Source organism: Eucalyptus grandis, chromosome 1, assembly GCF_016545825.1.
Source record: "Eucalyptus grandis isolate ANBG69807.140 chromosome 1, ASM1654582v1, whole genome shotgun sequence".
Taxonomy (NCBI): domain Eukaryota; kingdom Viridiplantae; phylum Streptophyta; class Magnoliopsida; order Myrtales; family Myrtaceae; genus Eucalyptus; species Eucalyptus grandis.
The window spans coordinates 45,069,123-45,094,911 of record NC_052612.1 but is presented as its reverse complement, the minus strand read 5'-3'; the positions used below and the strand labels follow the sequence as shown (position 1 = coordinate 45,094,911).

Here is a 25,789-nt window from a genome sequence, read left to right as displayed (position 1 = left end):
AGAGGTCGACACCAGAATTGGTATCGTGCAACGACCAGCCACTCCACTTGAGAAGGCTTGATAAAATCCTTTATTAATGCGCAACACCCATGTATGAAATTAACAAATAAAGATAAGAGCACATGGATCAAAGAAGGGAGATATTCTGAAAGGTCTGCCCATTCAAGGACTTGAATAGGAATACTCTAACAGCCCTTGGTCTGGTCAGAAGACTCTTCCAGGACAATCCCTTCCCTCCTTTCCTCTCGTTCTTTCTCTCCTATCTTGCCATTTTGGCTCTAAAGCTCTCAATGCAAATAATAGGCAAAGAAAGACACGACGGAGGCGCCGACCAGAGAGCCGAAGACGGGCAAGGCTGCGGAGGCTCCGCTCGATGGGCCTGGGGCTGGAGCCGGGGAGTCATCAGAGGCCAGGACGGCGCTCATTGAGACGGCAGCAACGAGGACGGCACAGGAGATCTTCTTCATGTCCATTTTCTTGAGAATGCAAGATCCTTTTTTTTTCCTTTTCGGGAGACGAAGAACAGAAAGGTCTTATCTTCCTCTCCTTAGTCTTTTTGTCTTTTTTGGCTGTCCTGAGGATGGCGTGCAGAGGTTAAGTTGAATTTATAGGGGAGTGTTGGGGCCATTTTTAGGCTAAAAGCAGTTGAGAATTTGCAATGAAAATCGTGGTACGTGGTCGGTTTTGCATGGCATGAGGGGGAAGTTGGCGGAATTTGGTAATTGTCGATGGTGGTGAAGGAGCCGGCCATGCACAAATGTCTCTCCAACGTTAGAATGGCTCTTTCTTGGAGAGAAACAGCAGGTGAACTACGTACATAAATATAGATAATGTATTTAACAATATTTACTATGATCGATTTTTGTATTCCACAAATTGTAAAGTATAAATCTTGAAACAATGATGGGTTTGTTAAATTAGATCTAGTCAACCATTAAAATGAAATGGCATTTACATTATATTAGAGGGGACAAAAAGCATACAGGCATAAAGTTTGTTCCAAAAGGTGCAATCTTTCGAACAACTTCATCGTAAAAGGCATGGTACGACGAAGAGGTTCTAATCGTGAACCATTGGGATGATACAACATTGTGCATTAGAATTTGGAAGAGTTGCAGCTCCTCAAAACTAACAGGCTCGTTCACTTCGCTCGTCCAACCGGGGGAAGCTCCCTTCTAGATTAGGTTAGATTGGGTGGAAGTTGATTGCCATTGGAGGCCTTGGCCACCAGCCCTACAACTAGAGTTGTATACAGCTGCGTTCTTTATTTTAACGTGTTGATATCCGCACAGTCCAATCGTCCTATTGAGAACTATCGATACTCAATTTCATTTTAATATCTTGTGATCAGCGTAACAGTTTAGGGACTCACTAATGTGCTAATAGAAGAAAAGCCAAAACAAAATCGTGACAGATCCATATCGGCTGTCGAGCAAGAGTGTGCCCACGAAGCATGATTTTTCCCTCGCAATCAAGCAAAAATCACCAGCCGAGCCAAAAGCGAGCGTCCATCCGCAGCTGCAGAGGACGAGACATGACTGTGCACCCTCTTCCCCTGTCGGACAGCTGGGCCTTCGCTTTTCTCCATCTCTCGATCTTTTAGGTCGCTTCGGGAAGTGGCAAACCATCAAAAGTTTCTATTGTCCTGAAGCCACCTCGGTTGGAGCGGGGCCGTGGTCCCTGCAGTTCTCATTCTTGGCTCAAAAGGCATGAGCAATCAAGCAAAAGGGTCGCATTCGATTCCGATACGCTAACCGCTCGAACGCATGCAGTTCCGATGTCTTCCGGAACTGATCACACCGCTTCAGAGCCTATATAAGTGCACTTCTTACATCTGTTCCCAGAGAAACCCAACTTGCAGTCGCAGCATACCGATAAGATCGATGGCAGGCTCCGGGAACCGCCGCATGGGAAGCGAAATTGTGATGCTCGTGGTGGTGATGATGGCAGTGTGGTTGTGCGGAGCGGCTCGGGCGCAGGAGCTGGCGGCGGCTCCATTGCCTCAGCTGGATACGGGGGCGGCCGGGCTGCCTCATTCGCCACTTCAGGATGCTTTTGCCTGCCTCTTGCTCTCCGCTGCTCCTCTCATAGTTTTGCTGATCTGAGCTACATCCTACACTCTCTGTTTTCATGATACAGGCGATATGATGTGATATTTTTGTTATATGGTTGTGATCTATAGTTTCGGCGATGATTTGATACTGTAATAGAAAAGAAATCAGGTCGAGTAGTATCGTCCTGATATATATAAATTTCTTTTATACATTGTTCGTCTAATGTCTTACTTCGATATTATTCCGATTCATTAGATTTCCGCTTAAACTAGAGTTTTTAAACTCTCACATGCTATTTTTGGCAGCTTTAGAATTTGTTCTCCATTACAGCTACTGCTGGTGCTAACAAGAAAACTGGAAACCGGCCGATCAATTGGTTAAAAAAAAAACAAAAAAAAAAATGAAAAATTAAGAGCGAAGCAGGGGCCGTCTCGAGCCCACTGGGCTCAACTTCGGAGGCCCAATGGGCCTGCCGACAGTTCCCCAAAACAGACGAAATCCCTCCGCACACGTGTCGCAATCGCAGCAGCCGCCGCGTGCCGAAAGAAATCGAGAGCCCGCACGCAATCATCGCCCCCGACTGCCAGCCCAACGGCCATGTAAAATGGCTTTTTCGCGTGAATCTAGCTGTTATGTGAACGTTGGACGTTGGCGAGTTGTTTGTCCCCACCCTCGTCTGCTCCGGTGACGACCACGCGCCCCCTCTCCCGCCTATAAATAGCAATCTCCCTTCCTCTCCTTCTTCATCCCATCCCAAAGCCTCCATCACTCTCGCGACTCTTCTACACCTCTGCAACTCCCATCTCCCGGCGGTTCGAAAGCCCTCGCTCGCTCGCGATCCGCTCGCCTGTTCCTACTCGTTTCAGCAATGGCGGCAGCAGGATTGAGGAGCTTCGGGTCCTTCGCGGTCGCCTTCGTGGCGGCGGTCCTCCTCATGGCCGCGGCGGCCTCTGCTCAGGCGTCCGAGCCGGCGCCGGCGCCGGCACCGATGGAGTCCGGAGCTGCGTTCGCCCCGGCCTCGCTCGCGGTCATCGGATCTTCGGTGGCGCTGTCTCTTCTCGCTCTGCTCAAGTACTGAGGGGCTCGTTTTGGCGATTTTTTGGAGTGTCCGCGCTATGCCGGTGTGGGATATATGTAATACAGGGGGGAGCGATTGAGGAATGATTTTGTTTTGCGGGGGTTTTGATTGGATTGATTCTTTGTGATCATCGGTGATTTTATATGTATTCGATATATATATATTCATTCATATATTTCATATATACGACCCATCTGCAATTCTTTTACGAAAAGCGAAATCAAGATTCAACCCCAACGCGAAACTTATACTGCAATCGTACCCAGTTTTCATTCATTCCTAGGATCTTTTAATAAAATAAGTCAGATTGAAGAAGCAAATTTTGTGAACTCGACATATTACTGATTTGCCGGTGTGAATTCTTAAAATGGATGTCAAATCTCAACTTGCTCCATTCTTCAATCTTGTTTCAATCAGCCTAGGAAGAAATGCGTTTAAATCTATCGATTGAAGAAGCAAATTTATCGATTGAAGAAGCAAATTTTGCGAACTCTTACTAATTCTTAAAATGAATGTCGAATCTCAACATGCTTACTCATTCTTCAATCTTGTTTCAATCAGCTTAGGAAGATGCGTTTAAATCTATCATCGAAACCTTTTGCATAAAGTTGCAAGTAGTGAGAAAAATTTAAAATGAAATCATCTGTCAAGCAAGCATACATAATGTGTATCAACAGAAGTCAAATTTTTTTACGAGAGAGACCCATTTGATCAAGTCTGCGTGTTTTCACTGAGCTCCCAATGGTGAAATTTTGACATTTTTTTTTAGCCATATATTCAAAATTCAAATCTTTGAAGTAAGGGCATTAACGTTAAGTACAATTTTCATCAAGTGGGTTTCTTAGGCCCTGCATGGTAATGTTCCTGAAAAGTGTTATTTTTGTTTTTCGTTCTTTAACAAAAAAAAAAAAAAAACGCGTGTTTGATTGCGTTTTTTTTTTTTTTTTTTTTTTTAAGGAACAAAATGGAGCAAAAAAAAAACACAAAAAGTTCTTTATTGTTAGAAACAATTTTGAAGAAACGTTTCTTCTCTCTCTTATCTTTTCTTCTTCTTTTCTTCTTCTTTTTTTCTTCTTTTTTCTTTGGCCGTAGTCGGCCTCATGGCCATGACGATCGGCCGTCGAGGGCCGCCATCGAGGGCGGTGACCTCGTCGTCGGTCGGCGAGCCTCGCCATGGCTAGGCGAGCTCGAGCATCGTCGGCCGAGCCCGCCAACCAGGCTAGGCTCGGCCCGCCCAGGGGTCCACGAGCCTCGCCATGGCTCGGCCTCGTCGGCCGGTGGATCGCCGGAGGCCGTGATCGGCCAAAAAAAAAAAAATAAAAAGAAAGGAAAAATGAAAAATAAAATAAAAATGTTAAAAAAAAAAAAAAAGAATAAAATTTACCAAACGTGTTTCTATTCATTTTTTATTAGGAACAAACGTTACCAAACGCGTTCTTTTGTTCAAAATTGTTTAGAACATAAACTTTTTTTTTTTTTTTGCACAGGAGCACCCATCGCACTGCGCTCGCGGCGGAGAGTAAACCCCTGGAGCTCGGGGCCCCACCACTAGTCCCTTTTGCGGTTAAGACGCCCGTTTGTGCATGACACAGCTGCGTTCACGAAAAACTCTTCCTCTTGCGAAAAGGGTACCAAGCTCAAACGTTGGTGGTAGAAACATTTTTTTATTTCTCGTTTGGAACAAAAAGAACAGAAACGTTATCATTCGCACCCTTATTTTCATATACATGATGTGAGGTTTCTTGCCTCTCGGAGCTAAGGTTGCGGTGGTCCCCTCCATAGTGAGAATACAGATATAATTCTGCCTCCGCCGTACATTTTCCGTGTCGGCGGCGGGTCGTCATGTTGCGTCCATGTGCGGAGTTGCTTTCTTTGAAAGCAGCTGAGAATGAGGTGATGCACGCGGAGCGGACAAATACAAAAGGACACGATCACGGTTGGCATGGCAAGACGAGCCTGTCAAAAAGATGGGTCAACCAAAATCTTCAATCCAGCATCCCGCCCACGTTCTAAGTCGGTCACCTACGCGGCGCCGCCGTCTACCTACGTGCATCTACACCGCGTCCCTCCAAACTCTACGTGAGCTGTTTCCTCTAGAGAAGGCATTCAAAGGACACGTATAACATGTATATCCCCTGTAGGACTAAAAATTCATTATATGAATTTACGTTTTCCGAACAATGGACTCGCATGAATTTAGAAGAGTAAACGCTGTACGCTATACCGTTGAAAATACAGTATTTTGTAGAGTGCGGAAGTCTTTATACACACGCATCCAACTCAGTCCCAATAGTGGCTTGTGAAGAATCCTTTTTTTTTTTTTTTTTAATTTTTTTTACAATTCTGATCCGTATGGTCTTTGCTTGGCTCGGAATGAATTTTTGAATCTTAGTGTGCCTTTATTTGGTCCTAAATGTCGTAAAACCGAGACGTGGTCAGTTATCACTTATCTGATCACCCGTAGTTGGTCTAGTACCCCCACGAAAGTACGCATCGACTTGCCCTCTCCGTGCCGAACAGCCTAATCCAAGATGAATGTTCTGTTGAAAATGGTGGCGCGTATCAATTTTGAACTGCAAAAGCCAAGTAACTGCAGAACTCAGGCTCTCGTGATTGTATAAATTTTACGTTCTTCTCTCAACGTTTCCGTAATTTATTGGATGCAGCATATATACATTCGGCTGTGCAAAGTCCTCAGCAAACCCGTTTATACTATCATTTCATTTCTCTAGAATTGAAACTTGAGGATGAATTCATTTGCTTTTCTGGAGCAATTCAATTTCGTATATGCTGGGGCGGCTACACTCAGTCCAACCCTTCAAGATCTATAGACACTTGTTCATCATGAGCGATCTGTACAGACGGTCTACACTATGAGATCAAATGGATCCGACATTTCCATCCTTCAGGAAGCTGTACCTTTCGACTCCTGAATGTCCGACTCATGTTCGGCGCGACGGCGACCATGATGCAGGAATCAGCTTCCAATGTCGAGACAGAGCTCGTCTTTAAACAAGGACACTCCTTGGGCACATTAATCATGTCAGCCGTGCACTGGACATCAGGAGTTATCCCAACTTGGTCTATGTCGTGGAGAGAAGGAGATAGATACTTTGCTACTGTGACGAATAGAGCCGATCCATCATGGAGTTCCGTTACAGTCTGTTTAGATTAAGCAAATGGCAATGACAAAGGCATCAGTGATTAGCCACCCGAGCATTCTACAGTATAGGAAGGAAGCCTGTATCAGCATCAACCGATATAAACAAAATGAGATGGTTCAATGTGTCTTAGACTACAAGCAAATGGATATTCCAAGTACCTGAATTTTGCCCTTGCCAAAAGTTTTGTGCCCCACGAGAATAGCACGGCCATTATCATGTAAAGCTCCTGCCAATATCTCGCTTGCGCTTGCACTTCCCTCATCGACCTATTTCAGGTAATGTAAGAGTAGGTGAAATGATCTGAGTCAAAGTTTAAAGGTTCTGAGATTCTGAAGAACTCACAGAAGAGTGGTAGACTACTTCTTCAAATCCAGATAACACAATTGCATAGAAGCTTGTCAGAAAATTGGACAAGCATCACCGAATGAATGCATTTTAAATGAGTTAACAACTCTATTGACTAAATATTTCATTATCAGGCCCAAGGAATGAAGACAAATTTCCCAGAATCCATAATTGTGAAGTAAACTCGATTTGACAAATTGTCTAAACAAGCTCCATCTAGAGAGAATACAGCTTTGATGTAATAACGCTGCAGCTACTCAAACGGTGGACAAATTGAATTTAATGTGAGAAAAGATTTAATCCAGAGCACAAAACAACTTGATTGAGACCACATTGCTTAAGGCATGATAAACTGCTCAGGCATCTATCTCCAATCATTTTTTATTTCGTGGACTATGTTGCACCTACAGGGCAATTCTGCCGCTTCTATCAGCAAAGAGATAAAGCAGGAACAACTGCTCTTGGTCTACATTTCTAGTCCGTATTGATCTTTCTATTTGCAGTAATGCAACTAAGAAATTTCTTGCACATCAGCAAGATGGAAGATGTTGGAAGAACTTCCTGATTGGCTGCTCTAAAATGATTCATGAAGGATCAGATTCTTACAAGCACAACAAGCGGATCATGTGTTATTGCATGCCCATCAATCATGTTGATAGGTTGCAAATTCCCATCACAATCAATAGTGTTCACAAGGGTCTCATCCCCATCAAGCCACATCCGTGCGACATCAAGCCCAGCCTTTACCAGGCCTCCCTGAAAGGATGGTGCAAGGACATTCTGTCACTTATATAGATCGGAAACTAAAAGAAAATAGTGACTAGCAAATTTCCCCCCTACATCACTCTAATATTAACCCAGCTACTACCGGATTGTTCCGCAGATCCAATATGTATGAGCGAACATCCTGGCGTTCCATTTCCTGAATAGCATTTTCCACATCAGCGGCAGCATTCTGGGGATTTGACCAAAGAGCCGTTAGTATATATGCCAAAAATGGAAGCACATAATTCTTGACTTAAGGAGTTGACAAATTTCCACCAAACCCCACCTAAGAGGAAAAAAACAAGCATCTTTACCTGGGAGAAGGCTGACAATTTAACATAACCAGTCTTTGTGATACTACCATCAGGCATTCTATGAGAAATGATGGCACTGGATACAGGAGAAAGTTTGATGTACTCACGGGGTAGTTTGACCTTCAAGCAGTTGAGGTTCCCAGGTCACATCATCAGTGATTAGCTAAAAGACTAGAAGCTTCTAATGAGGCATGCATTTTCACGGAAAACATAGATAATGGCGTTTCAAACTCCATATGCACGGTATCATATGTATGGGGAGTTTAAAATTCTTTAAACAAAGCAATTCCAGCAATCAATTAGCACCATGCAACGTAAGAACAAAAAGTACCTCTCTAACAGTAGAAGCACTTCCCCCACCAGTACCCTGGAAAAATGAACATATTCAGCATTTTTTGACATTAGATAGAGACGGCCCTTAAAAATCTCAAGATACACAGAAGAACTTTCTTCTCGATACACAAAAATTCAGGTTATCTTAGATGCATGGGTCATTGATGACCAGATAATTGATAGTAGAAATATTCATATCTTATAAACTTGGAAAAGTTAGCTCAAGTCTGTGCAGTCTACTTTCGTTTCAACTTTGCTAAACATGGCCACATGGACTTCAGGTTCACTTATCAGTTGTTCAAATGATGAACAAACTCTGTATGCCTATGAATAGTTAAAGCCCTGGTTCAAATCTATGATGCCTACTCTCATTATAAGCTTAAGAAGGAGTCGAATTGCGGGCATGTATGGTTTAGTAGCACCCAAGTGAAAATAATCACAGAGTATCCTGCAATAATCAGTTAGCACAGGCATCTCTTGTTTTGCTGACATTCATGCATGCATGTCATCAACTACCAAAGTGAATGTCCATTTGCCAGAACAAAACCTAAATATGTGAAAATTTATATTGAAAGAAGCAAAAGGAAAGTAATTACACTGTGCACATTTACTATAACAGTGGTGCCGGCACGACCTCTGAGTTTCTGTGCTGCAACTTCACTGCTAACACCTTCAAGTATCTCCCCTGAATACAAATGAGAGAGATCTCAGAAAACTAGAAATATATTTTTTGACGTCATGGAGCTGGACATTTGCAAAAAGAATCTTTAAAGGGATAATAAACATCTAGGATATTCTCTTATGAGCAGAAACCAATTATTATCACACAATACAAGCACTGGTAAAAAGTTTAGAATGGAGAGTATCTGCACATAGCAAACGGATACCAACTAGGAAGGGCGGTGTGCAATGACAGCCGTTAGCAGACTGTCTGGAAAAAATAAACAAAGAAACAACATAAGGAAATCATGATGGCCCAACTAATTTTTCAAGGAACTAAGTTGAATGAAGAGGTCATATATTACTAGAACAAGGAGCGGATGGTCCAAAATGCAGGTGCCCACTAGCTAAAATAGAGGATCCAAGTCCTAAGGGAGACACATGGGAACACAATCATGCTGTCGTCAGCCTTGGTCATCAATCATAATGAAACAGCTCCGTTCAGTTCTTTCATCTCTGAAGGAGCATACAGCAGATTATTAGATCCTTGTCAGACAGAGAGCATAGAGTATACAATTTATGTCCTCAGCAAGAAATATCCCAGTCTAACCCGCCTAGTGCAGTATAATATGCTGGGGCTCTTATTGGACTGGTTTTTGATATTGAGTGTTCTCCAAGGGTGGAATTGTTAGCAACTTTCATGCCAAGTCAATAAAAAATGCCAAATTTGATATTATACTGAGCTTGAGTTAGCTGGCTTAGTCTCACCATTTTTACCCAGAAAGGATCACTTAACTAAAGCCTATGCCATTATATAAATTATGTCCAAGTTTGGAAGTGTGTGCAACTGCACTTTAAGATATGCAGAAGTCACAGTTGGGTTTGAGTAGAAATTTAACATATACAGTTTGGATTTAGATTCATTTACATACCGTCAATCTCAATCAACTCATCCCCTTCATGTATACCGGCACGAGCAGCAGGGCTACCGTCCACACAATACAACACTACCTGTAGTGGCAATTGGCAAAACGTATTTTTGCGACAGCAACGAGACGAGTACTTGTGGTCAAGATCCGGGAGATTTCACATCTCAGTTATCTTTTCATTCTCACTTTTTCCTGGTAGGTTATTTAAATACATGTAAAGAGTTGATAGATATCAAGATGTAAGTGATCCACATTGAATAAAAAATTATTAAAGACGTACATAGATTAGGAGAGAAACTTCACACTCTGCTATACTTCCAGAACTCTTTCATCTTTTAATGAAAAGGAAAAAATGCAATTTGATTTTATACAGCTGCTTCTGCAAAGCCCATCAGTCAGTTAATCTAGCTGTTAAAGTCTCTCTCAAAAAAAAAAAAAAAAAAGGAAAAAAAAAATCTAGCTGTTAAGTGAACGTTGGCGAGCTGTTTGTCCCCACCCTTGTCTGCTCCGGTGAGGACCACGCGCCCCTTCTCCCGCCTATAAATAGCGATCTCCCTTCCTCTCCTTTCTTCATCGCATTCCAAAGCCTCCATCTCTCCCGTGACTCTTCTACTCCTCTGCAACTCCCATCTCCCGGCGGTTCGAAAGCCCTCGCTCGCTCGCTCGCTCGCGATCCGCTCGTCTGTTCCTACTCGTTTCCGCAATGGCGGCAGCAGGATTGAGGAGCTTCGGGTCCTTCGCGGTCGCCTTCGTGGCGGCGGTCCTCCTCATGGCCGCGGCGGCCTCTGCTCAGGCGTCCGAGCCGGCGCCCGCGCCGGCGCCGATGGAGTCCGGAGCTGCGTTCGCGCCGGCCTCGCTCGCGGTCATCGGATCTTCGGTCGCGCTGTCTCTTCTCGCTCTGCTCAAGTACTGAGGGCTCGTTTCGGCGATTTTTTGGAGTGTGCGCGCCATGCCGTCGTGTGGATATATGTAATACAAGGGGGGAGCGATTGAGAGTGAATTGTTTCGGCGGGGGTTTTGATTAGATTGGATTGATTCTTTGTGACCATCGGTGATTCTTTATGGTATTTGCTATATATATTCATTCATATATTTGATATATATAGATATATTCATTCATATATTTCGTACGTCCCATCTGCAATTCTTCTACAAAAAGCAGAATCATATGCTACAATCATACCCAGTTTTCATTCCTCCCTTAGATTGTTTAACAAAATAAGTTGATCAAAGAAGCAAATTTTGCAAACTCAATGTGTTACTGATATCTGCCGGCGTCAACTTTTAAAATGGACAACGAATATCAACTTGCCCCACACCCTTCAATCCTATTTCAGTCGACTCAGGAAGAATGTGTTTAAATTTATCATTGAATTCGTTTGGCATGAAGTCGCAAGTACTATAGAGTGCATTTGTAGACAAAAATTAAAGATGAAATTATCCGTCAAACTTACATGTGCACCAATAAAAATCAAATTTTGTCTTGAGAAAGTCCTATTTAATTAGATCCGTGTGTTTTCACTAAATCCCCAACGGTGAAATTTCGACATGTGTTTTTAGCTATATATTTCAAGATTCAAAATTCAAATCTTTGAAGTAAGGACGCTAAGTGTAATTTTCATCAAATCGGTTTTTTATTTTCATATACATGATGTGAGGTATCCTGCCTCTCGGGGCCAAGGTTGCAGAGGTCCCCTCGATAATGAGAATACAGCTATAATTCTGCCTCCGCCGTACATTTTTCGGTGTCGGCGCCGGGTCGTCATGTTGCGACCATGTGCTTAGGGAGCAGCAGAGAATGAGGCGATCCACGCGGAGCGGACAAATACAAAGAACACAATCATGGTTGGCATGGCAAGACGAGCCTGTCAAAAAGATGGGTCAACCAAAATCTTCAATCCAGCATCCGCCCACGTTCTAAGTCGGTCACCCACGCGGCGCCGCCCTCTACCTACGTGCATCTACACCGCGTCCCTCCAAATTCTACGTGAGCTGTTCCCATTAGAGAAGGCATTCAAAGAACATGTATAACAAGTACGTCCCCTACAGGACTAAAAGTTCGATAGGAATTTACGTTTTCCGAACAATGGACTCGCATGAATTTAGAAGGGTAAATGTGTATGCTATACCTTTGAAAAATCCAACTTTTTACATATCTGATCCGTGTTGTCTTCGCTTGGAATGAAATTTTGAATCTTAATGCGCCTTTATTTGGTCCTAAATGTCGCAAAACCGAGACGTGGTCAGCAATCACTGATCTGATTACCCGTAGTTGGTCTAGTACCCCCACGGAAGTACACATCGACTGTCTGTGCCGAACAGTCTAATCCAAGATGAATGTTCTGTTGAAAATGGTGCCGCGTATCGATTTTGAACTGCAAAATCCAAGTAACTGCAGAACTCAGGCTCTCATGATTGTGTAATTTTTACGTTCTTCTCTTAACGTTTCCTTAACTTACTGGATGCAGCATATATATATATATATATATATATATATATATACAGCAAACCCGTTTATACTATCGTTTCCTTTCTCTAGAATCAAAACTTGAGGATGAATTCATTTGCTATTCTGGAGCAATTTAATTTTGTATATGCTGGGGCGGCTACACTCAGTCCAGCCCTTCAAGATCTATATAGACACTTGTTCATCATGAGCGATCTGTACAGACAGTCTACACTATGAGATCGAATGGATCCGACATTTCCATCCTTCAGGAAGCTGTACCTTTCGACTCCTGAATGTCCAACTCATGTTCGGCGACCATGATGCAGGAATCGGCTTCCAAGGTTGAGACGGAGCTTTTTTCTTTAAACAATGACTCCTTGGGCACATTAATCATGTCAGCCGTGCACTGGACATCAGGAGTTATACCAACTTGGTCTATGTCGTGGAGAGAAGGAGATAGATACTTTGCTACTGTGACGAATAGAGCCGATCCATCATGGAGTTCCATTACACTCTGTTTAGATTAAGCAAATGGCAATGACAAACAAAGGCATCAGTGATTAGCCACCCGAGCATTCTAAAGTATAGGAAGGAAGCACGTAACAGCATTAACTGAAATAAACAAAATGACATGGTTCAATGTGTCTTAGACTACAAGCAAATGGATATTCCAAGCACCTGAATTTTGCCCTTGCCAAAAGTTTTGTTCCCCACAAGAATAGCACGGCCATTATCATGCAAAGCTCCTGCCAATATCTCACTTGCGCTGGCACTTCCCTCATTGACCTATTTCAGGTAAAGTAAGAGTAGGTGAACATGATCTGAGTCAAAGTTTAAAGGTTCTGAGATTTTGAAGAACTCACAGAAGAATGGTAGACTACTTCTTCAAATCCAGTGAACATAATTGCATAGAAGCTTGTCAGAAAATCGGACAAGCATCACCAAATGAATGCATTTTAAATGAGTTAACAACTCTATTGACTAAATATTTCATTATCAGGCCCAAGGAATTAAGACAAATTTCCCAGAATCCATATTTGTGAAGTAAACTTGATTTGACAAATTGCCTAAACAAGCTCCATCTAGAGAGAATACAGAGTTGATGTAGTAACGCTGCAGCTACTCAAACGGTAGACAAATTGAATTTAATGTGAGAAAAGATTTAATCCAGAGCACAAAACAAGTTGATCAAGACCACAGTGCTTAAGGCATGGTAAACTGCTCAGGCATCTAGCTCCACTCATTTTTTAATTCATGGACTTGTCTTGCACCTACAGGGATATTCTACCACTTCTATCAGCAAGGAGATAAAGCAAGAACAACTGCTCTTGGTCTACATTTCTAGTCCATATTGATCTTTCTATTTGCAGTAATTCAACTAAGAAATTTCTTGCACATCAGCAAGATGGAAGGTGTTTAAAGAACTTCCTGATTGGCTGCTCTAAAATGATTCATGAAGGATCAGATTCTTACAAGCACAACAAGCGGATCATGTGTTATTGCATGCCCATCGATCATGTTGATAGGTTGCAAATTCCCATCACGATCAATAGTGTTCACAAGGGTCTCATCCCCATCAAGCCACATCTGTGCAACATCAAGCCCAGCCTTTACCAGGCCTCCCTGAAAGGATAGTGCAAGGACATCGTGTCACTTATATAGATCGGAAACTAAAAGAAAATAGTGACTAGCAAATTTCCCCCTACATCACTCTAATATTAACCCAGCTACTACCGGATTGTCCCGTAGATCCAATATGTATGAGCGAACATCCTGGCGTTCCATTTCCTGAATAGCACTTTCCACATCAGCGGCAGCATTCTGGGGATTTGGCCAAAGAGCCATTAGTACATATGCCAAAAATGGAAGCACATAACTCATGACTTAAGGAGTTGACAAATTTCCACCAAACCCCACCTAAGAGGAAAAAAACAAGCATCTTTACCTGGGAGAAGGCTGACAATTTAACATAACCAGTCTTTGTGATACTACCATCAGGCATTCTATGAGGAATAACGGCAGTGGATACAGGAGAAAGTTTGATGTACTCGCGGGGTAGTTTGACCTTCAAGCAGTTGAGGTTCCCAGGTCACATCATCAGTGATTAGCTAAAAGACTAGAAGCTTCTAATGAGGCATGCATTTTCACGGAAAACATAGATAATGGCATTTCAATCTCCATATGCATGGTATCATATGTATGGGGGAGTTTAAAATTCTTTAAACAAAGCAATTCCAGCAATCAATTAGCGCCATGCAACATAAGGACAAAAAGTACCTCTCTAACAGTAGAAGCACTTCCCCCATCAGTACCCTGGAAAAAATTAACATATTCAGCATTTTTTGACATTAGATAGAGACGGCCATTAAAAATCTCAAGATACACAGAAGAACTTTCTTCTTGATACACAAAAATTCAGGTCATCTTAGATGCATGGGTCATTGATGACCAGATAATTGATAGTGAAATATTCATATCTTATAAACTTGGAAAAGTTAGCTCAAGTCTGTGCAGTCTACTTTCATTTCAACTTTGCTAAACATGGCCACATGGACTTCAGGTTCACTTATAAGTTGTTCAAATGATGAACAAACTCTGTATGCCTTTGAATAGTTAAAGCCCTGGTTCAAATCTATGATGCCTACTCTCATTATAAGCTTAAGAAGGAGTCAAATACCACCCAAGTGAAAATAATCACAGAGTATCCTGCAATAATCAGTTAGCACAGGCATCTCTTGTTGTGCTGACATTCATGCATGTATGTCATCAACTACCAAAGTGAATGTCTATTTGCCAGAAAATTTATATTGAAAGAAGCAAAAGGATTGCAATTACACTGTGCACTTTTACTGTAACAGTGGTGCCCGCACGACCTCTGAGTTTCTGTGCTGCAACTTCACTGCCGACACCTTCAAGTATCTCCCCTGAATACATATGAGAGAGATCTCAGAAAACTAGAAATATACTTTTTTGATGTCGTGGAGCTAGACATTTGCAAAAAGAATCTTTAAAGGGATAATAAACATCTAGAATATTCACTTATGAGCAGAGACCAATTATTATCACACAATACAAGCACTGGTAATAAGTTTAGGATGAAGACTATCTGCACGTAGCAAAAAGATACCGACAAGGAAGTGCAGTGTGCAATGACAGCCATTAGCAGACTATGTCTGGAAAAAATAAACAAACAAACAACATAAGGAAATCGTGATGGCCCAACTAATTTTTCAAGGAACTAAGTTGAATTAAGAGGTCATATATTACTAGAAGAAGGAGAGGATGGTCCAAAATGTAGGTTCCCACTAAGTTAAAATAGAGGATACAAGTCTTAAAGGAGACGCATGGGAGCACAATCATGTTGTCGTCAGCCTTGGTCATCAATCATAATGAAACAACTCCATTCAGTTCTTTCATCTCTGAAGGAGCATATGGCAGAATATTAGATCCTTGTCAGACAGAGAGCCCAGAGTATACAATTTATGTCCTCAGCAAGAAATATCACAATCTAACCCGCCTAGTGTAGTATAATATGCTGGGGCCCTTACTGGACTGGTTTTTGATATTGAGTGTTCTCCAAGGGTGGAATTGTTAGAAACCTTCATTCCAAGTCAATAAAAAATGCCAAATTTGATACTATACTGAGCTTGAGTAAGCTGGCTTAGTCTCAACATTTTTACCCAGAAAGAATCACTTAAACTAAAGTCTATGCCTCACGACCAAAAGAAAAAAAACTAAAGTCTATGCCATTATATAAATTATGTCCAAGTTTGGAAGCATATGCAACTGCACCTTAAGATATGCAAAAATCATAGTTGAGTTTGAGTAGAAATTTAACATATAAAGTTTGGATTTGAGATTCATTTACATACCGTCAATCTCAATCAACTCATCCCCTTCATGTATACCAGCACGAGCAGCAGGGCTATCGTCCACACAATATAACACTACCTGTAGTGGCAAAACGTATTTTTGTAACAGCAACGAGAGGAGTACTTGTGATCAAGATCTGGGAGATTTCACATCTCAGTTATCTTTTCATTCTCACTTTGCTGATAGGTTATTTAAATACATGTGAAGAGTTGATAGATATCAAGATGTACGTGATCCGCATTGAATAAAAAATTATCAAAAACGCATATAGGTTAGGAGAGAAACTTCACACTCTGTTATACTTCCAGAACCCTTTCATCTTTTAATGACAAAATTTCAGCAAGATCCATTAAAGAAAAGGAAAAAAATGCCATTTGATTTATACATCTGCTTCTGCAAAGCCCATCAGTAAGTTTTGTATGCCCCCAGCCAGCAAATTCAGGTGGCAAAATATTGGTTCACTAGATGCAAGTGGAACTGATGCTACTCCTAATAAATATATTCATACATATGGAACTTCTAAGGTGGTCTGGAGGCATATTTGAAGAGGCAATAGGGGATTTTGACCAAAAAAGAAAGAAGGCAACGTTGGACACAGTTTTGTGAACCATACATAACGATATCAAATTAAGAAGGTAAGATCCTGCACAAGTGTGAGGTCACATTATCTTAAGATTCTATAGATCATGTTGGTAAATCTGACCATCAAGTTTGCAGTTACTGGGTGGAGGGAAATTACAAGGTCACTATAAACCCGATATACAATCAATGTGTAGACCTTAGCTCATCAAAGAAACATAAAAAACAAGGGATGATAGCTTTGCAAAGTTCTGTTGCACTCTGAAATGGTAGAGTCTGCTCAAATATAAATTGCCAATAGAACTTAATATTTGAAGTATGATAACAAGGAAAGTGCGGGAGTCGAACAAAAACAACTGCAATGCCACTAACCAAATGCCCTGTTTTTGGTTCAGCATTTATGAAGAGGCCAACTCCTTGCAAATTTCCATCACTTCCAATCCTGAAACTTTGATATTCCTGTAAGTATGCATTTGTTAGCAGGACAACCAATGAAAGAGACTATCCTTTTGTGAAATAAAAAAAGGGGCAATTGGAGCCAGGTATCTGATTTATCCATCAGAGCTAACCTACAACCCATGTTAAAGAAAAAGTTAGCTGTTTCAGCATATTTGAAGAGCATAGATAACTTGCAAAGACCTTTGGGCTAATAATCCGTGTGAAGGGATCTCCTAGAGTAGAAAGCATGGCACCGATCTTATTATATGCTGCATCAGCCGACCTCAGAGGGAACATTTCCACCATCGTTTGCTGCAGTTTCGAATCCCAATCTGCCAAAGGAAGTTTCCCATTAATTAAACCAATTTTCTACCAGACTCGACTTTGTACTTTAATCCATAATCAGAGTAAGAAGCATGCTGCCGCTAAGCAAGTGCCTTTTTTTTTTATAAAGAAACATCATCCGAGTACCTTGATGGTTGAATGTCGGATCAACGAACGTCTCCCTGATCAAACCCCAAGCCTCGACCAGCGTTCTCTGAACTGTATTTACCTAGCATGGAAACACTCTTCTATCTCACTCATACTGCCAAGACATATTTGCAGTATATAGTACAGAGTAAGCAACAATGGAGCAACAATGTTAACTCAGACAACCGCGGTCGCTAAACAGCAAGAGATTTTAGAGTACTTAACAAGAAAAGAAGCAAACTGTACATGCGAAGCGCAATTCTTATCAAAGCGTACATAGGCGATATGGTTTCTCGTTTTTAATTGGACCACTGTTTTTAACACGGAACAAACAGTAAGAACAACCGGATTAACGAGTAGCCACGCGAGCCGAACTCCTCACCTCTCGAACGTGAGAAGCCGGAAACGCGACGGTCAGGGACTCCGCGACGGCCGGGGAGCCGCCGCCGCACACGGAAGCGAAGGCGGCGGCGGCGGCGGCGAAACCGAAGAGGCCCTTCCCGATCGACGCGAGCGAAGGACGATCGTGGGGCGCGGGCTCCGCGGGCGGACGAGAAGCGGAGCAGGCCCTCCATCGCCGCCGCGTCGCGCGGCGCAACCCGAGCGAAGCGGAAGAAGAAGAAGAAGAAGAAGAGGACGGCAACGGCAACGGCAACGGCAACGGCAATGGCAATGGCGACGGCGATGGCGACGGGGAAGAAGAGAATCGGGTGAGGATGGCGTGAGACGGCGAGAGGTGATGCTGCGACCCGAGGTCGAACTTGTAGCAGAGCCGCTCCATTGTCAATGGAGAGAAGCGCTGGCGTTTGGCGACTCCGAAGAGTTATGGTTGCAGCTAGAGAGGGAATCTGGAAGAGAGAGAGAGAGAGAGAGAGGAAGAGGGGGGGTCCCACATGAATCTTGTGGGAGTTGTGGTGGTGAGGGATCTTGCGTGGACTGCACGTGTCTTCACCTCAGCTGGCTGGCGTCGCACGTTTCTTCAATGGACTTTCGGAGGGAAACGACCAAAGAACCGAATCGAGCCCGGACGCAACTCTTGCTCGATTCTGTGTGGCTCTAATCTTCGAAAAATTGGAGGACTGGACTGGAGGACTGGAGGACTGGAGGACTGAATAGAAATTAGGACGCAACTTTTGATGGAGACTCAAGTGTTAGATTCAATCTCGAACTCAACCTCAAGTTCCTAAATTAAAATGCATCATTTTTTTTTATTTACGGCTTGGTTGTATGCCATAGGTCAATGTGTGATTTAAATGGATAAAAAGTTTCAAAATTTATCTTAATTGATTTTTTTTTTATTTTCCTTTTAACTTAATTTAGATCTTATAACTTAGGCATTTTGACTTTTTTTTTTCTCTTTTTTAAATTCAAAGTTCTTGAATGTTTTAAACACACAAGCCCAAAATCACTAAATAATATTTATATTTGAGAGTTTTTTGAGTTCGCATTTCAAGCTCAACTCAAACTATTAGATGAAATGAGCATCGCCCCTAAACTCGAGACCATCAAATCGAGTTCTAATAATCTACCGGTTAAGCTCAAGTAATTTGTGAATGGCTTTAACTTAATTAGAAATATGAAACTCTAGAAGCAATTAAAAGTCAAAATTCCTACCAAAATTGAAGATAAGACAACAGCGGGTTTTTAATTAGAAATTAGAGCCATTTGAAGTTGTTTATTATTTTTGACCAAAAAAAGTTGTTTATTATTAGCTTGATTAGTTGGATAAGCAATTGGTTAATACACCACATCAACTCACAGTTCCAACATTGAAAGGTAATATATTCTTTCCCAATGAACTTTCAACAGTTGCATCTTCGAGCTACGAAAGTCTAGAAGTAATTAAAAGTCAAGATTGCTACAAAAGTTGAATATAAGACAACAGCGGGTTTTTAATTAGAAGTTACAGCCATTTGAAGTTGTTTATTATTAGCTTGATTAGTTAGATAAGCGATTGATTAATACACCACGTCAACTCACGATTCCAAAATTGAAAGGTAACATTGTCTTTCACAATGAACTTTCACCAATTGCATCTTCCAGCTTGCGAATTTCTAAGCTACCTACTAAAATAGAGCTTCGTTATATACTAGTCAAGAGTTCAAGATTCCCATTTCAAATTGTAACTCAGTTTCTTAAGAGGAACATGTTTATGAATTGATATGAAAACGCAAAAGAAATTCCTGAGACACTCGCAATCCGAATTAGGAGGGTTTGAAATGATCAAAAAGCCCATGAGATGCGTCATTGTGGCCGCGAATCGTTTAGATAAGCTCAGGCCAGGGGTACTGATACTCTATACGGGTCTTGCGCTGCGTTCTGGAGCTAACCAGGTTTTCCATAGGTAATTCGAATTCACATGAGCATGAGGATATTGACATTTTGGCAACATGGGTGTTAGAGGTTTATATTTTGATCACCCCATACTCTCTTTCCATTGATCAAGTCCATATCTTTCGCTTACCCACGACGAAATATGGGACTCCGGCGCATCTCGCCTATGTCATATAAAGAAAGTTAGGTTTAATTTCTTCCATCTATATGAAGATTAAAGAAAGAATAATGCTCGTACAAAAACTCAGTTGCGACTTGTAAGAATACCCACCCCATACTCCCTTAGCACATAAATCTGTAAATTGAAATTCTCCACTGTGAATTGGCCCAATGGGTTAGGTTTACTATACCCCAGAAGATTTGGCCCACTTTGATATTGTATGCAGCTCCATTTCTGAACTGGGCTCATAAATTGGGCCACATGAAAGGCCACCAAAGAAGTTAAATCAGCGTCTGTTGCGACTTGCTAGCAGGACGGCGAAACATGGGTTCTATGAATCTGTGACTGTACATACATACATACATACATACATACATACATACATATATACACACACACAAACACGCACACACACACTTGGAAGGATTGAATGTATCAATGAAGCAGTTCGTTTTGATTCCAAAAAATGCGATATGCATAAACATCTATTTTATCATTATCTCAGGTAGCCTTTATTAGAGCTCTTGAAACACTAACTAGTCTGACGTTGGTGGTTCGGGGTTCCATGATCTCATTGCAAGCTAATCGATTAGTAGACCCATCAAACAGATGGGTGGGTTTGGGTCAGTCCCAAATAGTCCAACCCAAATAAACCTACTAAACCCATTTTGACTTCTTTTCACACATTGCAAATCTAGTTCCTATTGATAAAACACTTCCATTTTTACACAATTTACGATGGTCGAACTAAGGTGAGAGTATGGAGTGAGTGATCATGAGATTGAGTGAAGGCGAGCAAAATTGAAGATAGAGTCGTAGAAATGAGTTAATTTAAATAAGTTGTAAACCCATTTATAATTCATCTATAATCCATTTAACGTGTATATTGTGTTTAAACCCATTTACTCAATATAACTAACCAATCTATAACCCATTTGACAGTTATGCGGGTAATAAATAGGTTTAAAACCCACTTTGATGAGCCTAGTGACTAGTCAAGACTCAAGACATTTAAAAAAAAAAAAAATTGAAATGATCTCAGGTGAGAGTTAGTACCTAGAGGCAACTCTTCTACCGGTTTGCCTAACATGCACGTTCAAGTAGTCTCTAAACACTTTCTCGAACGCCTAAATGGTATTGATACCTATCTTTTTCAACCTTGCAATCATGCACACGACATTGTTCATACGATCAAAATGACAGGTCATATTATCCCCAATCGTACATGTTCTCCCACATTCCATGTGCCAAATCTGTTCGAAGCAAACGATGATACAAAAAACAAGGAGAATTCGATTCAATAGGTCACAATAATGGAAAGAGAAGAAGAAGAAATTATTGCACGATTAAGAAAATTGCTCAATACCCCACTGACTGCCCTTAAAAGGCAAAACATCTATCATTTTCCGAACCCAGCATTTATGGAGAGAGTGTCGCCCCCATCGAAATTAAAGTTTTTCCCCCAAGACAACAATCGGAATTCCAGTTATGTTAGATTAAGATCAGATTATGTTAGATGGGTTTTATTTATTTATTTATTTATTTTGGGAGGAAAGAATGTGAGTTGCATCTGCTAAAGAAAACATGAACCCAACCGAACTTGTCAGGTCCAATGCGAGACACAAATTCATGAAAAGTGGTTTTTTATTGGGACCAAAGCTGTCTGCTAGATCATCTTTTCCCCTTCATATTGCACAAAGAAAAGGGGAGGCTTTGATTGGGCTCCCCAAAGTTAAAAATTTAAGGGGAAAAAGGCATTGGAAAGAGGGGAGTGAAGAGGCCTACCCTTAAAGCAGAAAGGCGGGAAAAAAAGAAAAGAAGGGTATTTAATATTTGCCGGGATTGGGAAAAAGCATAGAAAATTAAAAATAGCAAATTAGGTATTATGTACTAGGCGTACTTTAAATTTATGAGGAAATCACTTCTACCCTTTCAAATCATTCAAAATAGCCCATTTGCATCCATATATGGATAGGTTTTCATGGGTGCAATTGAGGGAGTGAGGGGCTAGATATGTGTTCTTGACCTAATCAATCAAAGGATGATTTCTATGTTAGCCAAACAGTTTGGTGGAGAAATGTAGGAATCACCATGCTGAGACCATAGGCTCATTCTTTACCATCATAAGCCTACAACTCCCACAAATTACTTAAAATTTTATGTCTTGATTTGTGTCGAACGTAGTAATATTATGCATTTTCCTACTTCATAAGCGTCATAACACCTTGCGGTTCTATGCCAATTTGTCCCTATGACTATTATGAGGAGCAAGGTTCCCTGTGGTCATTTTGACTGGAAACTTGATCTTAGAACTCAAATATGTATGAGATCTGATTATTTGGAAAAAAAAAATGTTAGGAGCAATGACAATGATCTGCCACATGCAATGCATCCTTATTTTTCCTCATAAAATTCTAGCAACGTTAGACATAGTTTGATGTCGAAGGGTGAGAGATGAATTAGCTGGTCATCAACCAATGTCTATAACATTATCAACTATTCAATTATCAATCAACCAAGTTTCTGATCAATCATGCATCTCTGTTCTCCACGTGGTTGGAACCTAGAGCTCAACTCAGATCTTTAAGACTTCCTCAATCATGAGCTAAAATCAGGCAGGGCTTAGCACTACAAATCATTACATCCATCCTGGATTTGCCAGCTAACAAATTGAACACACCGTCCATCTTGGACCTCCAAATGAAGCAAGTGGAGATCAATAATAGGGTTTGAGGGAGTCGGCAAAAAACACCGATGGAAGGACGAAAGTGACATATTCATAGGCAGATTTATGGGATTCATGTACCAGACTTTGCCCATGATCTCTCTCTCTCTCTCTCTCTCTCTCTCTCTCTCTCTCTCTCTCTCTCTCTCTCCCCCAATTAATTCACCTCTCCATGATGATCATGTGAAGGGTCCACTTCTCATGCTCACTCCAGGACAAGTCGAAGCGGAATTCCAACCATAAGGGCCAAAATTAGAAAGAAACTTAAATGGGTCTTGTGCACTGTGAAATTGGAAAAAGAATATTCAAAAACCCTAAAGAAAAGGGGAAAATTAGGATCGATGACCAGTCAAAGGGAAGATTAATTACTAAGCCATCGTAAAAGAGACTTATTAGGTGTAAAAGGCGAAGGTTGAAAAGTTAAAAAGTGAGTGGCTGATTCAGGAGCCTCAGGATCTTGTATTCACTTTGAGAACCTGATCTAACGGGATCAATGGGGGTGCATTTTTATGGGTCCTTTCAAGAAATATATTGAGAAAATTAGGTGAAATGCTTTAAATTATTTGGAAAGAGTCTAACATATATCATACATGTAAAAGAAGTCGGACAATATTTTACCTGCACAAACTTTTATGGTAAAATGACAGCTATCGCTACTCTTTATTATGATATCATCCACGCCTCTTTCAATTCTATCATTAATGTACCATATATCTTGGACTGATGCACCTATAAGTTTCACGTTTGGCGTGTCTATCTATTTTGGCGCTCCGTTTATTTCGCAAAAAATTAGTAATTTGAAAAATATTTTAATTACTGACAATAATTTGTGTTTAAATATTTAGATAAATGATGAAAATATGTTTTGTTAATTCATTTTCACAAATGATATATGCGATCATTTTTAAAAAAAAAATATTTCAAATCACTCATATGCCACAAAACAAATGGAGCCTAAAAATCAGTTTCAGTCCACGTTCATGAAGAGATGCTATTTTGATTACATCGAATTATCATAAACCTCATCTGGTTTCCATTTTGCCTAGTGATCGATTCCTTTCCATAACGAAATTATCTACCACAAGAAATCTAGGTTTCGATACATACTACCAAACCCTAAAGCAAACCCTTCACATTTTTGTCAAGAGCGGGCAAGAGGTCCAAGTAAATAATTGAGAGAGAGAGAGATGGACTCCATCTCCCAATTCAAATCCAAGAAAGCCAAGCAGTGCATGAGCACTGAGTTTTCTATAAGAGAGAAAAACGACAATCTCTGTGAGGAGCGCGAAATAGGAAGGTGAGGAAATTATTTCCCCAGGGTCCACACGAGAGTTGCCGGGGACTTGCAAATGTACTCTCTCTCTCTCTCTCTCTCTCAATGGAAAAAACTGACAAATCAACGATGTTGAAAACGAGTGAACCCAGTTAATCTTCCCTCGTCTCTTGGTTCGCCTCAACCTACCTGCACATCATGACTCGTATTGATTGTCAAAGGTCCTATGAATCTTAGGGTCCTGTCTAGAAATTTTCTGCAATTTTGTAACATGGGTCACTCACCTTTTCTCTTGCGACAGTTTGGGCCTCTGGCGTGTTTATTCCTTTTGTGTGGAGATGGCTCCAAAGTAAAGTGCTCTCATCCCCTCATTTCAAGGGATGGATAAAGCACTTTGAAGCATCTAAAAGGAGAAATTCAATAATTGATTTGTTTTTATCAGTATAAACAGTTATAGTAATGTACAATCAGTGCATGAGCAAAATCAACACTCTTGAAACCAGCAGATGATTCTCTTCCTCGGAAAGTATTAGTGAGTGTGCTAATTTTTTTAATTTTCAGTGCCCCAAAAAAAATTTGCAGGGAATTTGTTGTAGAGTTTAGATTTGGAGATGATTTTGGGTTTTTGAGTAGGCCTTGAGAAAATATTACTGTCAGTATGTAAATAAGTACAGTGATATACAAGACTTTACTATTGTGGGTTGCAAGATAACAGGACTCCTATAATTAGTTCGACAAGGACCAATAATTACCATATGTACAGTGCAGTAATAATTCGCTCATAGATCTAACCGAGCTGTAAAGATGATGACTACACTATGTATGCTTCTTTCTTTTTCGATCCGCATGATGTACAAAATGCACAAGGAGATAAGAAGAATATTGCATAACAAATTTGTTGAAGACCAATGACTTTGAAGTATCAAGATCGAGTGTTCTAAAAAATTACTAGAGAGGTGCAGATGATTTTTGTTAGGATTTCGAAGAATTTTCTCTACATATTTAGTCGTTATATTAGATTTATCGAGACCATCGTGGTTGTTGACCATTGAAAATTAATTGGCGCTGCTACTATGTGTGTCTGCAAATTTTCATGTTATAGACTATATTTCTTTACCACATAATCTATTAACAGAACTTACATATCGAAAAATCTAAGGAGAGTGTTGAATAATCCGAGCTCTCACTTTACAGAGTCATGTAACTTTATTGAAGAATATTGATAAGGAGGAAACAAGTTTGAGACTCATTAAATCGTCTTTATCTATATGATGTTTCTTTTATGTTCGAAAGCGAAATTCTAATCTTCTTTACCAAATGTTTTCATTTTTCAACCGGACCTATTTGTATGCATACTTCTGTGTCAACATTTCGATTTTGTGAAAGTTTTAAAAACGTTGGATAAAAAAAAAAAGTCAAATATGATGAGCCTAGAAACTTTTCAGTTAACAAAAAGTAAAGAGTCAATTTGAACGTATAATCATATACTATGTTTTGTTCTAAATCTTTCAAGCTACCTTGTACAATATTTATGCATGAAAGGGACTAATAATACTTGGGCTAGACATCTATGGGAAATTGGTGAAAGCACTCTTTTGTGAAAGTAAAAGTCCAATGTGTTTGTCGCTTGTTTTACCATTTCTTTTTGCGAAAGGTATAGTGATCCTGGCCTATAATTATCATTTTTTGAGCGTCATCTGTGATGCATGTACTAATATATGTCCCACGAAAATTTAACTTAAGCCGTCCAACTAGCCGTTCAGCACCCGATTTTAGTGATGCTGTGTGCAACCGAAACCCTAATTGGCATAACTAATCTGCGAATGATTATCAATCTCACGAGCA

The 25,789-nt window shown here is 40.8% G+C and overlaps 1 protein-coding gene and 1 pseudogene across 2 annotated transcripts; both read right to left on the bottom strand.

Moving 5' to 3' along the window:
* Positions 1-5,861: 5,861 nt before the first annotated feature.
* Positions 5,862-10,235, bottom strand: LOC104431523 (annotated as a pseudogene).
* A 1,943-nt stretch (positions 10,236-12,178) lies between these two features.
* LOC104445389 (carboxyl-terminal-processing peptidase 3, chloroplastic) lies at positions 12,179-18,292 on the bottom strand. Of its 2 annotated transcripts, XM_039315432.1 has the most exons (12): positions 17,835-18,291; positions 17,453-17,534; positions 17,183-17,313; positions 16,916-17,002; positions 15,964-16,042; positions 14,927-15,015; positions 14,369-14,404; positions 14,037-14,156; positions 13,826-13,912; positions 13,565-13,714; positions 12,770-12,877; positions 12,179-12,605 (listed from the first exon to the last, which is right to left on the bottom strand). In XM_039315432.1, exons 1-12 carry the CDS (start codon positions 18,231-18,233, stop codon positions 12,357-12,359), a joined length of 1,617 nt encoding a protein of 538 aa, XP_039171366.1. In that variant the 5' UTR covers positions 18,234-18,291; the 3' UTR covers positions 12,179-12,356. The 2 variants fall into 2 exon arrangements, with proteins under 2 accessions (XP_039171366.1, XP_039171367.1); XM_039315433.1 differs by lacking the exon at positions 14,037-14,156 and having other exon boundaries at positions 17,835-18,292.
* Between the last annotated feature and the right edge of the window lie 7,497 nt (positions 18,293-25,789).